At 36.6% G+C, this 15751-nt stretch overlaps 2 protein-coding genes across 15 annotated transcripts in view; both read left to right on the top strand.

The window, feature by feature from the left end:
- The window catches only part of LOC128867489 (myocyte-specific enhancer factor 2), a 205278-nt gene that overhangs the window by 20728 nt on the left and 168799 nt on the right, over positions 1–15751 (top strand). The gene's annotated exons all lie outside the window — the stretch shown is intronic.
- Positions 1634–5566, top strand: LOC128868738 (uncharacterized). Its single transcript, XM_054111178.1, has 4 exons — positions 1634–1824; positions 1878–1955; positions 2014–2142; positions 5529–5566. The coding sequence occupies exons 1-4, from the start codon at positions 1644–1646 to the stop codon at positions 5564–5566; spliced, it is 426 nt and encodes a 141-aa protein (XP_053967153.1). The 5' UTR covers positions 1634–1643.

Consider the following 15751-nt stretch of genomic DNA (forward strand, 5'->3'; position numbering starts at 1 on the left):
CCCAATATTATGGCTTTTACAGCCTATTAACTAGGTAGAGAGAGGTCCGCGCGCTCCTGTACCTCAGAGTTTAAACTCATTATCTCGGCCTGGTGTTGTCAAAAAAAAAAAACTATTCAACCGAATGGTCTGAAATTTTAATATGTTTTTTCGATATTTCGAAAGTAGGGTAACTGCGGGTATTGTGGTATAGGCGGGTAATGTGGTATAGCAGCTTTATTCGAAAACTAAAGTCGTGGAAATAACGGGACCAAGTTAGATATTTCGGCATTCTCAGAATCTTAAGAACGCGTGATTTGATTTGTGTTTTGCAAGGCATACAATGAGTCAGTTGTAAAAAAATCGCGTGGTCGTGTGGTTGACATTTTTTGTGCTCAGTGGAAAATTTCTGGCAAATTAAAATCCTGTGCTTTAAACTGCATTTATCCATCGGGAAGTAATAAGTGAGTTTAATACTAGTGAAGCATATAAGCAATATTTTTGTATATTTGGTCGATATTTAATTATTCAAAATTAATTTGTTCAAACTCTAATGCGGCTATTGTGGTATAGGTAAAGGCGGCTAAAGTGGTATAGTGTACCATATCACCCTCTCGATCAAAAAAATGCCGAAGAAAGGTGAAATACGAAAATGGGAAGCAGAGGATATGAAAAAAAGCTGTCCAAGCGGTTAGAAAAGGTGAAATGGGTATTCTCTTGGCTTCCAAGACATTTAGTGTCCCCCATTCCACTCTGCAGCGCATTTCAAGAAGCGCGAAATCCATCGAGGATCTGTTGACAACTTAACTTGGTCGGGCTCCGATTTTAACAGCGGAAATTGAAAATGACTTAGTTAAATATTTACTAGAAATGGAGTCACGGTACTGGGGACTAACACGCGCAGACGTGCGGTCATTGTGTTATCAAATTGCCACAAGAAACAACATTCCCCATAAGTTCTCCGTTATTAAAGAGTGCACTGGCAAGGATTGGCTAAAAGGCTTCTGTAACCGACACCGAAATGTTCTGAGTTTTCGAAAGCCAACTGGAACAAGCGTCGACCGTGCACGTGGTTTTTCTCGAGAAAATGTTGATATATTTTTCAAATTGCTGGAAGAAGAAAACGCAAAACATAATTTTCCGCCTTCTCGTATCTAGAACGTTGACGAAACCGGAATATCAGTAGTTCCTTCGCAACAGGCACAAATAATCGCTCGGAAAGGAAAAAAACAGATTGGAACAATGACTTCAGCTGAGCGAGGATCGCTTGATACAGTCATCACTTGCATGAGCGCAGGAGGTGGTTTCGTACCACCATTTTTCATCTTTCCACGAAAAAACCCTAACCCTCTTCTAATGAAAGACGCTCCCCCTGGCTCAGCTCGGCGTGCCATTTGTCTGGATGGGTTCAGATTCCCATCTTCACGAAATGGTTCAGGCATTTTTTAAGCGTAACGAAACCATCTCCGTCTGAACCTCTGCTTCTTATATTAGATGGGCATTATAGCCACACACGCAATATAGAAGTTATTGATCTACATAGCTCGCGAACACAATGTGACTATACCTTCTTTGTGCCCCATTCAACACACAAACTTCAACCGTTATATCAGGCTTTTATAGGACCTTTTAAGAAATACTATAATGACGAAATAAGACGATTTATGCGTGAACAGGGCAGAAAAGTTACACATTTTGATATCGCAGGACTATTTACTAAGGCTTATTTGAGGGTTCAAACTGGACAAATTGCAATAAATGGTTTTAAAGCCACGGGAATTTATCCGTTTGATAAACATATTTTCACAGATGCAGATTTTATAGCTGGGAACTCATCATCATCAGGTACAATTCAATTTTAAATATAAAAAATCTGGCTAGATATATTGTCTTCTCAGAGGATCCAGTTGAAACTATAAATTCAACGACAGAAGAAACCCCAAGCGCATCAGCCATGGAAATTGAGCCTGAAATTCGTAAGTTTCGAAATAAAATCTATGGAAATTTTAGGAACGCTATTTAATTTGTTTATAGAAGCAAGCACAAGCCGAAGACTCGTTACTCCCTGGGAAATATCTCCACCACCAAAGCTACGAGATCCACCACCTAATCGGAAAGGCCGGAAAATAAAGGCAACTGTTTTAACAACTTCGCCTTATAAGTGTAATTTGTTACAGAGCATTGAAAGCATTAACATTAATCCATCCCCAAAACCCTCTAATAAAAAAAATATTTCTACCAAATCGTTTGTTGACTCGCATTCAAGTGACAGTGAAGAGGAGTTTCCAGATGTTCCACCAACAAAAGAATCGTCTTGCAACTACTGTGGCAAAATTTATGGGCAGGATATAATAATGAAGCCTTGGACCTCTTGTCTGCAATGCGAACAAATTTGGGCCCACGAAAAGTGTATTCCCAATCGAAGTGCTATTTTTCTTTGCGACTCTTGTAAGTAATATTGTAAGTAATACTCTTACAAGTGCTATGAATTTTATTGTTGCGTTTTTTGTCAATTGAAGCTTAAAATATTTTTGTTCAATATGTTTTAATTCAGTTCATATTCCTTTTTTAAATGGTTCGCAATAAAATTTTAGTTATCAATCAAAAGTAACTGACTTATTATTAAAAGCATCATATGCGGGTAATGTGGTATACTATACCACATTACCAGAATAAGGTATACCACATTACCCGCCAATTTCTTCAAGAGCTTGTTTCCGTCTTTTGCAGTACTTTCTTAAATATTTCTGAAACTCGCGGCTCTAAGGCTTTTGAAGCTAGGTTTATTTGAACTTAATAACGGTAGCATATTATTGATAAATTTTCATTCAAATCAAATAAAATTTAACGATTTTATAGACGAAAATAAAATGGGTATACCACAATACCCGCAGTTACTCTATGTTTCTTAAAAATATACTGTGAAATTTTTTTGCGGAAATGCCCAATATTATGGCTTTTACAGCCTATTAACTAGGTAGAGAGAGGTCCGCGCGCTCCTGTACCTCAGACTTTAAACTCATTATCTCGGCCTGGTGTTGTCAAAAAAAAAAAAAAACTATTCAACCGAATGGTCTGAAATTTTAATATGTTGTTCACAACATAAATGTCTATCGGCCGTATTAGAATCATATTATTATTTCGTATTTTTTTATTAAATAACTGAAAAAACCCGATTTTTGGAGTATCAAATTCAAAACTGCGACATTTTGTCATGTTTTTTCATTCGGGACATAGCTACAGTCATACTGATTAATAATTTTTTTGGTTTTTGTGTTTCAGATAAATAGAATAGGCAAAATGGACAGGTCCAATTTTTCGGAAGGGTCAACTGCAGCGCCATGTTTAAAATTATTAATATTAAAAAATATTTTTTTTTTCCATTTTTGTATGTAAATGAAGTTAAATATCATAAAAAACCTAAAAGATTTAAATATCGTATTTCATTATTTTTATTGTAAAAAAAATTCCTGAAAATACCCTAAATTTTCGACCTCTAGACCACCCCTTATGTGCGGCTGTAAGCCAGTAAATAGATCGAAGGCACATTGAATGTCGTTATGAAAGTATTTGCGAAGCAATCAACTATTTAGCTTATGAACAATTTAACTTGTCCTTATTTGCCTATTCTTATAAGAACTTTCAGCAAATGTATTCATAATATTTTATCGTTAGTGATTTCAAACCATTACACGCAGAGATATGTAGGTGACTTTCACATATTTCATATGAAATATTTATTGTATCCAGTTGCATACAGTTGCGGTGTCGGCTCGAGCACCACCTCCATCGCGCAGTAGGGCAGGTACGCATTGCCACACACCCGCATGCTAAGTGCTGAAGCTTAGTCTGTGCTGTGTACTGTCGATACCCACGCGATTGTTCATATGCTATTATTGGCCTAATTATCATGATGCACATCTATTTCAGGATTCTTTTGATACAAACCCAGAATTTTCCTGCTAAACGCCTTAAGAGCCTTCGTTGCTTTGGGCAAGGTGCGTCAGCATGCCTTTTCCAGATAAGCTTGGCATCCACAACACGGTCGAGATATTTAACTTCGCCGACCATTTCTTTAGCAATCTCGTCCATTATAATTTACCTAATTTCTGTTAGGGCTCTTTTTATGGTGAAGAGAATGATGGCTGTTTTGGACGGGTATAAACCCGTTGATGTCTTCAAATATATTTGGTATTCCGCATACGACTTCTGTAACTCTATAAATGTTTCTTTCCAAGGCGACATGCACCGAGCGACGTGATTCTTCGAATCTTGCTGAATATATCATTTGAGATATGTGTGTAATACCTAACCTCAATACTATAATTGTGTACATAAGCTCCTATAGAAATAGCTCCATAATGGAAAACAAGAATCTATTTTGTTAATGCACTTGGTGCATTGCCAGCATTTTATTACCGAAGATGTAATGAATCTAAAAGGGCTTGCAAGATTTTAGAGCAACGGCTGTGGGAAAGTGCAAACCATTAGAAGAGCGCTGAGCAAAGTTCGACTCATTGACAAGGAAGAAAGATACAAATTTACGCAAATGTAAGTGGACTTTTGGGGGTTAAAAGAGAAAACTGACTGGAAAGTGACAAAGTAGCCAGAATTTGTAAAGAAAATTTTAAGTTAGGCTAGTCAATTATAAAGAAAGAATTCTCAAGAAGTGAGAATTCCGGTCGGTCATCATATAATATAACATCTTGTTAGGTTTTTGGTTATAAGTATAAAGTAAGAGCAAACAAAACAATAGTAGGCAGCCATTTTTCAGAATAGCTTAACAAAGATGTTAGCTCTCTTAGTAATTAATAATAGGTCCACATATATATACAATATATATATATAATTTGGGCGTACACACGTGAAAATAGGCTTCTTTTTAATTTTTTGGCGTTGTAGGTAGTGTTAGTTTTTGAGAAAATTTCTATATACATATTGTATTATAAGAATATTTTTTTACATTTTCATTGGACAATTATGAAAATTGAGCGAGTAAGAGTGAATCTTCTCTACGGAAGCGCTTCGAAAAATAATTGTTTAGTTTTGTTTTTGTATATTACAACTCAAAATTTGAAAAAATTATAGGATTATTAAGTTTTAAAAAAGTTCCCGGGGATATCTGGTGAATGTGAATAAGTATGATACTATAATAATTTCAGAAAGATTAATTCTGTAGATTTTGAGTTGTGGCGTAAAGGCAATTCAAAAATAAAAAGTTTTAGAAAAGCATCTCGAGCAGGACGCTCAAATTCTGACAGCTTCGTCAATTTTGCTTTGACCTAAATTTACCCAATATTCTTGAGATATTAAGCATTCACTTCAAATAATAAAAAAAATTTAAAATACCTCATTGGGAGAAGTGTTTTAAATATTTGTTGATTTGCTCGATTCTCTGCTAAATTTTTTAATTTATTTTTTTAAAAGATCGTTATTTAGATATATATTTCACATATTTACGTATATGAATAAACCAATAAGTATGTACATAAATTAATAAATAAGTTTCCGAGTTTGTGTTTAAGAAAATTTTTTCCTTGTCTTTTCAGGTGAGCATATTACCATTGACGTATCAGTAGGAATTTAAATGCATTACTCTACGGAACTTATGTGAATATTTAAGTATACTTAAAACCTTGAGTCAAATGCGAGAATCAATGGAAGTTACGATAAGCTGATGTAGGGTTGTATATGCATAAGTATAACCTCTGTAAAGGGGAAAAGTTGTGCTCGAAGGGAATATGGCAGAAGGTAATTATTTAGAGAGAGCCAATCTATGTATGTCTGTAAATAAATTGGTGTAAAAAAGTATGAAATAAAGTATTTAAATATGGAGACCCACGCGAATGCTCGCCTTAACAAGTTGTGGGCGGTCTAATCACTGTTAGAAGTAGTGTCACCTTCGATTCACATCGCTTCCAAAAACAGCAAAGGCTTGAAGTAAAGAAATCGAAGTTCAATGTTAATATATCAATAAGAGTTTACGATAGCCAATTATGAATAGACTAAATAAAAGGAAAAAGAGAAACAAAGCTTAATTTGACTACAATAAAAGTACACAAAAGTACTATTGGCGTTCCACGTCATACAATCGAAAATATCGCAGCACCAACCCACACTCACCCACAACTAGAGACGTTTGTAGCTTCGATGATTGAAGTATCGGAAAAACGATGATTCGATAATTTGTGATGTCGGAACATCAGGTGGTGATGCCAACACAGAAGATAAACAAACTGAAAGAAGAGGAAGAATAAGCCAAGGCAAGTGGAAAGCAAGAAAAAAAAAGCTGCATATTGTACATGAATGTTCCCCAAACTTTTAACCGCTTCCAAGCCCGAAAAATCCTGAAATATTTTTTGACTGATTTGCAGTTATAAATATTTGCATAGCCCAGAAATCGTCTAAATTTCATTTCAATAATGCGGTGGTTAATGCCTTTGCTGAAGAAAGACCTGTGAAGTGCCGGGGACTTTGCAATAAAGCAAAAAAAATTTAAAAATTGTTCTTATTTGAATGATCTACATTGAACGTTTTATGCTATCACAACAAATTCAAAAACGCCATTCCTTATTTTAATTTTTCATTTAATCATCGATACCTTTCGATATTTCAAAAAATCGTTGGTATTTGTACGCACCAACACACCGAATCACATCAAACGCCTTGACCCCCACCAACTCCATCACAAGTGGATGCGCGTCAGTATTTCGAATTAAAATCAACTGTTAATTGTGGCACGTGTTGGTGGTTCGGTCAAACGCGGTCACTTTACATTTACTTTAGCCGGTTTGTTTGAGATTTAATTTATTTGTATGGAGCCCGGAAATTCAATGCAGCTGTTGTGAGCAGGTGTACTGAACTTTTAGAGATGCGGTTACTGCGGCCAAAAGTTTCCAAAAATATAAATACTTAAGTTTACGTACGAAATTATGCATTTTTTTGAAAATGTTGGAAAACTTTTATTATGGCGAGCGGAAAGATTTTAGGTATAGCCAATAATTCAGATTCATTTTCCAATCATTTTATTAAAGAATTAGCTTTACAATGCCGTCCTATGGTCAATTGAATCTGTAATTCATTGTTTGGTGCAAATAAGGCAATTCAAAAGTTTGACTGTCAGTTTGAAGAGGAATTTTTGTCCTTAATGCACTTCTATTGTCTCCCCTCATTGACTTTGGCATTGCCTCCTCATGCTTACATACACACAAACCTACATATCTGCTTTCTACGCTTTTGTCGCTTTCTTTTCTCCTTCTCCTTATAACTTTTCCAGGCAGATGGATCATCAGCGTAGTTAAAGTTTAATGTCACTTCGTAAACTTCAATTAGATGCAAAACAATTTCTTCATTTTCATTGCAAGAAGTTTTAATGACAGCTACCTTTTGTAGATAATAGTGTAGTGTAGTGCGGAAAACAATAGTATTTCACTCTTCGATTCGGACTAATTGACAGTTGAAGTTACATTTACTATATATTGACAGTTTATATGTTGAGAGTTGGGTCGAGCGCTAATTTCAAACAAATTGCAATTGTCGTCTTTTCTTCACTGCGACATTTGCAGTACGAGTTTCAATATAATTGGAATATTGAGGGAAAGGCGCCGTAGCCGAGTGGGTTGGCGTGACTATCATTCGGAAGTGCCCCAGACACGAAAGAGAAATTGAGAGAAAAAGTTGTTTCTAATAGCCGTCGCCTATCAGCAGACAATGGCAAACCCCCGAGTGTATTTTTGCCAAAAAAAGCCTCCTCATAAAAAAGCATCTGCCGTTCGGGGGCGGCATACAACTGTAGGTCCCCCATTTATGGAAAAGCGCCAAGACGCACTAGAAAACTTGGAGAAGGAGCTTGGTCAATTACCCAATCAACGGGTGTAATTATATGCAGTAATGGATTTCAGGAGGTCCCTCCATTTGTGGAAAAGCATAAAGGCGCACTCCAAAAATTGGCGCAGGAGCACTGTCAAACACCCAAAAAGGGTGTAAGCACCAATTATATACATATTTATAAATTTATAACGGAATAGTAAGATCCGTATCAGAATTCGAGCTCGAAGGTCTGGTATATGGAAAGCTGGAAGAAACCTGGAATTTTCGAAAACCGAATTTCATGACGCTAGGCCGACATCAGAAAGAATGTTCCGCACGGGCACCATTGCTTTTTCTCTCAGCAAAAGGAACAACGATTTTTTGAGTGAAATGTTGATACGTTACTGTAACAATTTCTGCTAAGGCTTACGAGTTTCTTTGAATCCGCTAGGTGGCGCTGTGATCTAGATATATCGAAATCCTTATTTATGGATCTGGTTGCTGCTTACTCGGAATAAAAATAAATGTTTTTGAAAAATATTCACCAGCTAAATGTTCCGAAAAATCATATTCGTGGCTTAATTGGGTTCATATTCGGAATATGTATTAATTACGTAAGAAGAAACATTTCATAGAAAATGGAGCCGCTATTCAAATTTCGTTTGTGTTCCAAAAGCATATAAGAAAATATTTACGGCGAATTATTATTGGATTGTCGCAAATTTGGACTCTTAATGAATGGAGTTCTCTCGAACGTTTGACTTCAAATAGATTCAGATTTCCCTTGGCGATTTTTCGTAAATTCATCAGAGATTGTTCGACAGTTCAAGCAGAATATTTCAGACAAAATACGGAGACATTACTTGGGGTAATGGAAAAGTTGCTATACACAATCAATCTGTGTATAGAGGATAGGTTTACAAAAATCATAAAAGAGGCAAGAATTGAATACCTTTTGTTTGGGGATATATTGGAAATTTTGTTAGACATTTACAGCGCGACACCAGTGTTTTTGGGCTACTCAAGACAGTTGAGGAATTGTTGAATTTTTCTTCATTTATTTTTTTCTACAAATCATTTACTTACAGCGCTGTTACAGTAATGATTGTGAAGTCGAGCCAAATTAGGTGCAGTCTAGTTCTAGAGATTTCACAGAATTTAGTCATCCGTTCCATTCAAGAAAACTGTCATCAAGAATATGATGCAAGGCTACACAGATTGAAGGGGAAAGAGCGCTTGGAAGGCTTGTTTGTAAACAAAACTCTACAATTACGTCAGCTTAGCACCTGATTCTGTGAAATTCACTAGGAGCCGAGCTGTGGTATTGCGATATATGCAACCTTCTGTGTTTTCTCAGCCGTGAACTTTCTTCCACAGAAAAATTCAGACTCGTTACGAAGAAAAAAAACTTTATTTTCGATTAGAAAAATGATATTACTAAAAAGGCATTTGTGCGCTTTGTCTTTGAAAGTAAATGCTTTTGAATGTTTCAGCAGCACTCAGGCAAGTTCATTGAGTTTAATCACTTACAATTGTCACTTACGTGTTTGTGCTGGGCAGTAATACATGTCTTGGTGTGTTTGGCCATTACCTTGACCATGGCATAAACGCGACCGCGGGCCATTCGTTGCGTACGCTTGTTTGCATTCCTCTTATGTGTAGTGTATAGATATGTATAGTATTAGGGGTGTCTCCCACATGTTTCAATGTTAAAAGTTAACCGCTAGATAATAACACACACGCGAGTGAAACTTTTATTTTTGATTAGACACATCTTTTATGTAAAGTCTAAGCGTTTTTTTAATTTATAAAAAACTTGTGTTATCTTATCTGTCTGGAAGCAACTGCTTTCTCCAAAATAACGTGCATTATCAAGCTTAGCTGAGCTATTATACTGAAGACGTTCAAACGATTTTATTTTTAGCAAAATTTTTCACACTAAGCTTTTCTGCAGGCTTGTTGAGATATTTGGACATGTTGAAATCGGTGCAGATACGGTGTGAAACCCGTGACCAGAAAGGAAGTGGGTCACATTGCAATTCAGTTTCCCATGTTTCCGTTCCCTCCAAATTTTAAGTCTACATCTTCCGCCTTGCGCTGTGTTCCTTTGCCGTTGTGGTTCATCAATGTGTGTTTCTGTTAGTCCATTCCTATCCAGATCACCCTGTTCGCGGCGAAGCCACGTTGCTTCCGCTGCTTTAACTTCGATGGGTAACCCCCCAGCGAGTACAGCGGCTGCTTCGTTGGAGGCTCTTCGGTAAGCCGTACACATTCTGAGATTGACTGACCGGTGTGTCCCTTTCAGCTCTCTGGTGTCCGATTTATGCAGCATAGCATCCCCAAATCGAGGATGAATATTGATTTGCTAACAGATGCATGTAACCTTGATGTTTGGCATATACATAATGAACCTCCTTAATGGACACATACACACATACATACATACATCCATAAAAGTACACATGGAAATACGAGGTGTGTGCAAAAAGTAAGATTTTATGTTTCTCGGAAATATTTTTCTTATTTATCAATATTGTTAATGTACTTGTTCAATGCTTTTTCCAATATTTCAATTCCGGTTGTTATTTTTGGCAAAAAGAGTCAGATTTTTTGACAATTTTTTTTTCGATAGAAGAAAATCGCCGTGCATACGTCTAACCTTTGCATCTGTCAAAAACAAATTAAATATGCCATATACTTAGTTGAAACTGTAAATTCATATGCATGTATGAGTTAAGGACATTTGTACCAACACAACGAAAAAATCTAGTTTCGAATGGACACACCTCGTATGTGCCCTTTCAAAATTCTCAGTAATCTAAATGGTAAAAATGCGTTGTATAACAATGTAAAAACAGACAAACGCGACGAAAGGCAGAACAAAAGAACACGAAAAAATAAAATAAAAAAATAAATTACATATTCTCGCTAGTAGGCTTGTAAAAACAGCGCAGCACACAGGCAGCGATTAGCAACTGCTGAATATTTTAATAGGCTTATTGGCAACAAAATGAAAGAGCAAAAGTATGAAAACAGAAATACATAGCATAATTTGCGTTTCCATTCCTGCTTCGCTTTGTTTACCATTTTCAATAATTTCCTCTTTTGTGTTATTCGAATTTATTGAAAAGAAAATAAGCCAAGCCAAATGTACGTATGTATGTAAATATTATATGTTTGTATGTACAGGTGTTTATACTTAAGTATGTACTCCTATGTATGTATTATGTTTGTGTGTAGTACGGGTGCGTAATTCCGCGGCTATTGTTAATTTATGTAAATTGCTTGTAAATAAACAAAAAGCGACATCAATTTGAAAACACTCAATAGCATTATTTTTATTAGCAACGTTTACCTATGTGGCTGCGAATATTGCGTACGTTCGACGAAAAATGCTCGTCTGACTGTTCGTAAAACGTTCGATGCTGCACTGGTTGCAGTGGGGAAACACGTGTCATTGCCATATTTATATGTGTCTGTGTGTTGTACTTTTGCAAACTTCAACCGACATTCGTAATATTCCACCTTCACCTCAAATTTTTAAGCTTACACTCTCTTCCATACTTTTATTGTTATTTATTGGCGGTCTTTACTCCTTCGACTGCATCCTCTTCTGTGGGTTCAGGCTGTTTTTTACTGTGAACTTGGCTGTTGGTAGTCAGACGGAGATTAGAAAACTCTGCTATGGTGCCAATTGGAGGCCACTTTGTGTGCTGTGTTTGATACTGGTTTCCTCTATCCTTCGGAGTATCCCACGAGCTGCCATTTCAAAATAAACAATTGGCGCGTATACTTATGTTAGGTGTTTGGCTGAGCTCCTTCTCCTATTTTTGGTGTGAGGGGCCTACAGTCTTAAGCCGACTCTGAATGGCAGATAGATTTTTATGAGGAGTTTTTTCATGGCAGAAATACACTCGGGGCGTTGCCATTGCCTGATGAGGGGCGACTGCTATTAGAAAAAAAGTTTTCTATTATTTGATGTTCAAGCACGTAGATTCGACCTTACGCAGTCCTGAATGATAGTCACGCATCAACCCATTCGTCACGGCGGCCGACAGTTGCCCTTTTGTTTCGATAAATCAGTCAAATCCAATGTGCAACATCACACCGTATACTGGTCGATCTCCAGTTTTAAGGGTTCGGGATTACCACGGTCAAAATTTCTTTTTCTCAAACGCTCATGGGAATAAAAATAAAAAAATTAAGTCTCTGCAGCGGTAGCTGCCTACGACTATTTCTCGTGCATAGAGACTCATACCTTAAGCGACTGCAATTGTTATTGGACCTTTATCTGCCACCTCCTCGGTAAGAGCAGGTGGCGCGGATTTGTTGCCGAACCGTGTTATGGGCCCAACTGTTGTCAGACTTTGATTTGATGTCTCTTCGTCACGATCAGTGTCTACATCGTGATGATCTTTTAATGGTGTTTGGGTTTATATCGACGCTTGTGTTTCATTTTTGTACTATTTTTTTCCGTCTGCAAGCGCATAAACGATTATGATAGCTACCAACACTGTCGTTGTTGTATTGTACTTAGACTTTCCTACTATTAAAATTATTGACGCTCCGCTTTGCCCAGAGAGAAAGAGAGAGAGAGAGAGAGAGAGAGAGAGAGAGAGAGAGAGAGAGAGAGAGAGAGAGAGAGAGAGAGAGAGAGAGAGGTAGAGAGAGAGAGGAGGGAAGGAGATAAGCTGTTGCTGTTGGCGTTGCAGGTTGGCGAGCTTTTTGTTACTCGCAAAGCGCGTGCGGTCACTGCGGCTGATGTCATCCCGCCATCGATTGGGTAGTCAAAACAAAATACATATAAGAAATACAAATGCAAAGCAAAAACAAAACAGAAAGATAATTAATATTAAAGAAAATAGCAACTAAGAAAGCGCATGAAAAAGAATACTAAAAAATCAACGACAGTAAATCGTGACGCGTTCAATTGAGCGCCGCTTACCTCACTTCTAGCTCTGTTTACTCATTCTTCTACATGAATATCTAATGTCTGTATGAACGATCTATACACAAACATATGCACATACGTATGAATGTATGTACATGCTGACATGGCTTATTTTTAATTGTTTATAAGTTTTACAATTTATGATTTTTTGCAGTCGTATTTTGTACCTTTTGTCTATGACCTGTTTGCTGTGGTGCTTTGTGTGCAAAAGTGGTGAATTTCAACGCGTGCTCACTCTCCTAAGAGTGATGTCACTTGTTGCATGATCGCCATTACGACATTACCGTATTTTTTCTCAGACTGTTGTCATGGTTACTGATATTGTCTTCCTTTTGGTGTATTTGTTGGTGTAAAGTAAAATTTTTCATGCCTGCTGCCAGTGACTAACGTTGACGTTTAGGAATTCGCGTGATCGACCCAGTCATTACAAATCCCGCGATCATTGTCCCTCTCCATAGGCCATAAAATATTAGATTCGACTACTCTCATTACGTTATTCTGCGTACTTACAATTCTTTTGTTAGTACGAGTATACACAAACATACATACAGAAATATGGAATAATATATCTTTGTATGAGCACAACAAATAAATAAATATTTATGAATTTGGGCCAACCTAAGTACAGAATAAAAACTTGGAATTGTCTTTATATGCTGCATTTAGATTTCTCTTTTTCTGGAGTCATTCAGTCTTTATAATCCACATAGAGCGGCCTCCATTTACTATGACAACAAACTAATTACACTTTCTCTTGGACTCAACGAGGCACTTACATTCAGGTCGAAATAGGACTTCTGTGAAAAGGCGTCTATTACGCTCCTTTTATCTACGAGCTATCCGCTCCGGTCGATTTGCAATCGGAGCGTATGCTGGCGCTTCTTCTAGCAATCTTTTGCATTCATTTTTTACTGCCTCGCTATACGTTTTGAATACTCGAGTATAACTTCAAACGTTATAGGAATGCCATTAAGAAACTTCCAGGGATTACTGAGCATAGTCTCAGCAATTAAAGAAAAATATAAGAAAAAATCAGAAAAATCATAAAAGACAAAATAATAAAATTTTTATCAACAATTGTGAAAAAATTGTAAAAATATTTACAAAACCGAAGATATTTGACTCTAAATAACTTTCTACCAAAATGCGTCACAAAATCACAAATGTTATCAAAACCGGCGGTCGCCGTAGCCGAATGGGTTGGTGCGTGACTACCATTTGAAATTCGGAGTTCATTGGTTCGAATTTCCGTGAAAGACCAAAATGAAGAAAAAGTTTTTCTAATAGCGGTCGCCCAGCGGCAGGCAATGGCAAACCTCAAAATGGACTTCTGCCATGAAAAACATCAATGCACGCGACGAATAGGAGGAGGACCTCGGTTAATCACCAAAAAAGAGTATAAGCGCCAATTATATACAATATATATATATATATAATATGAATATATATAATCAAAATCAAATCACAAAATTTGGTATAAAATTTTTTTCAAACATGTTTTAGTTTGCTTCATATTATACTCAAGCCTACAAATAAACCAATTTTCTGAAAAAGTGTTAAAAATTTCTGTATCGTTTGACATAGAATCGCTCTATAGTTACTCGGAAGTCTATAGGGATTGTACAAACAAAAACCTTGGGGTTCGTAAATCGGATCATAAATAAAATTTTCCAGGAAATTTCGATTACTGCGAAAAGTATTTCGTTTGGGTAGTTAACATATATTACAAGCATGACCCAAATCTTACAATAAATGCAATTTTCTGATATGCAAGCACTGTTAGGTATATTTGCCTTTCGCAACCACAACCTCGGTTTTTAAATCGGTCTCAGGATCCCAAACTCGGATAGTATAAACTGCAAAGAAAAAGTCGAACAATAGTTTTTTATACTTCTATATACTGAATCGATTGTTTTCAATTTCGGCTTGGTTTTAGTTAAAGGTTCCTCTTGGTTTCCTTTACGTATGTTGTCTGTTCAAAAGCTGCGCAGTTCAACAGCTGATTCTGCTAAATTCACTAAAAGACGAGTGCGGCGTTATAGGCAACCGGCCATTGATTTGCATCTCTTTTTTATTCTAATACCCTATTTCTTTTTCTTCTTACTCTTCTTATCTAAATTACTGCTCACTCACATGATGACCCCTCGCGACTCAATTTGTTTTTGCCAAAACTCTGACGAGTATATTTTTTGTTTTATTAATCTGTTGTCGCTTATTTGTCGCATTTTATTTACTCCTTTTGCAAACAGCCTACGCATCTTTTTGGATGGCGTTTAACTGGGTAAATGACTTTCAGACGTTCTGCGTTCGGTTACGAAATACTTTGCTGCTCTAGACGTCATTAATTGAATACTCTCTTTTACGGTGAGGCTGCGACTGCTCTGTTTTTGCCACTGCCGCTGCCGCCGTCGCTGCCTTTGCCACTGTCACAGTTTCTGATGCTGTCTTAGCAAAGCTACAGTTAAAAGCGTCGTTGCTGCAGTAAATTAAATCGTCGCTTGTCAAATGTATATTTGTTTTGTATTTCTTTAAATTTTGTTTTTACTTATTTGTGTATACATATTCTTCATTTATTTTAGTTGTTGATTTTCGTCGTGTGCTCGCCGTATGAGTATTCACTTTAGCACGTGGTTACAATTTTGGGTTTCTGCGGCGCTTATTTGCATTGATTTGACTTTAATGGATGCTACTCATACATATGTAGCGGTAGGAAGAAAGGCATTTTTTACTCATCGTATATGTATGCGTATGTATGTAAGTATGTATATGTGCATGTAGAATAAATTTGAAAGTGATGAATATTATTAACTGCACATCATGTGGCAAGATTTTTATGTATTGAATTAGACGTTATTATGTTTTAATAGTATATTAAGTTGAAGTGGCTCTACAAAATTAAGGAAGTGGCGTCTCTCTCTCTTGTTTTGCGTTATACATAGGCACACCATAACTCGCAACAGAATCAGTTGAAAGAAAAAAATCAAAAAGCATTTGTTAAAGGAAATGTTTCTC

This window comes from Anastrepha ludens, chromosome 6 (assembly GCF_028408465.1).
Source record: "Anastrepha ludens isolate Willacy chromosome 6, idAnaLude1.1, whole genome shotgun sequence".
Lineage (NCBI taxonomy): Eukaryota > Metazoa > Arthropoda > Insecta > Diptera > Tephritidae > Anastrepha > Anastrepha ludens.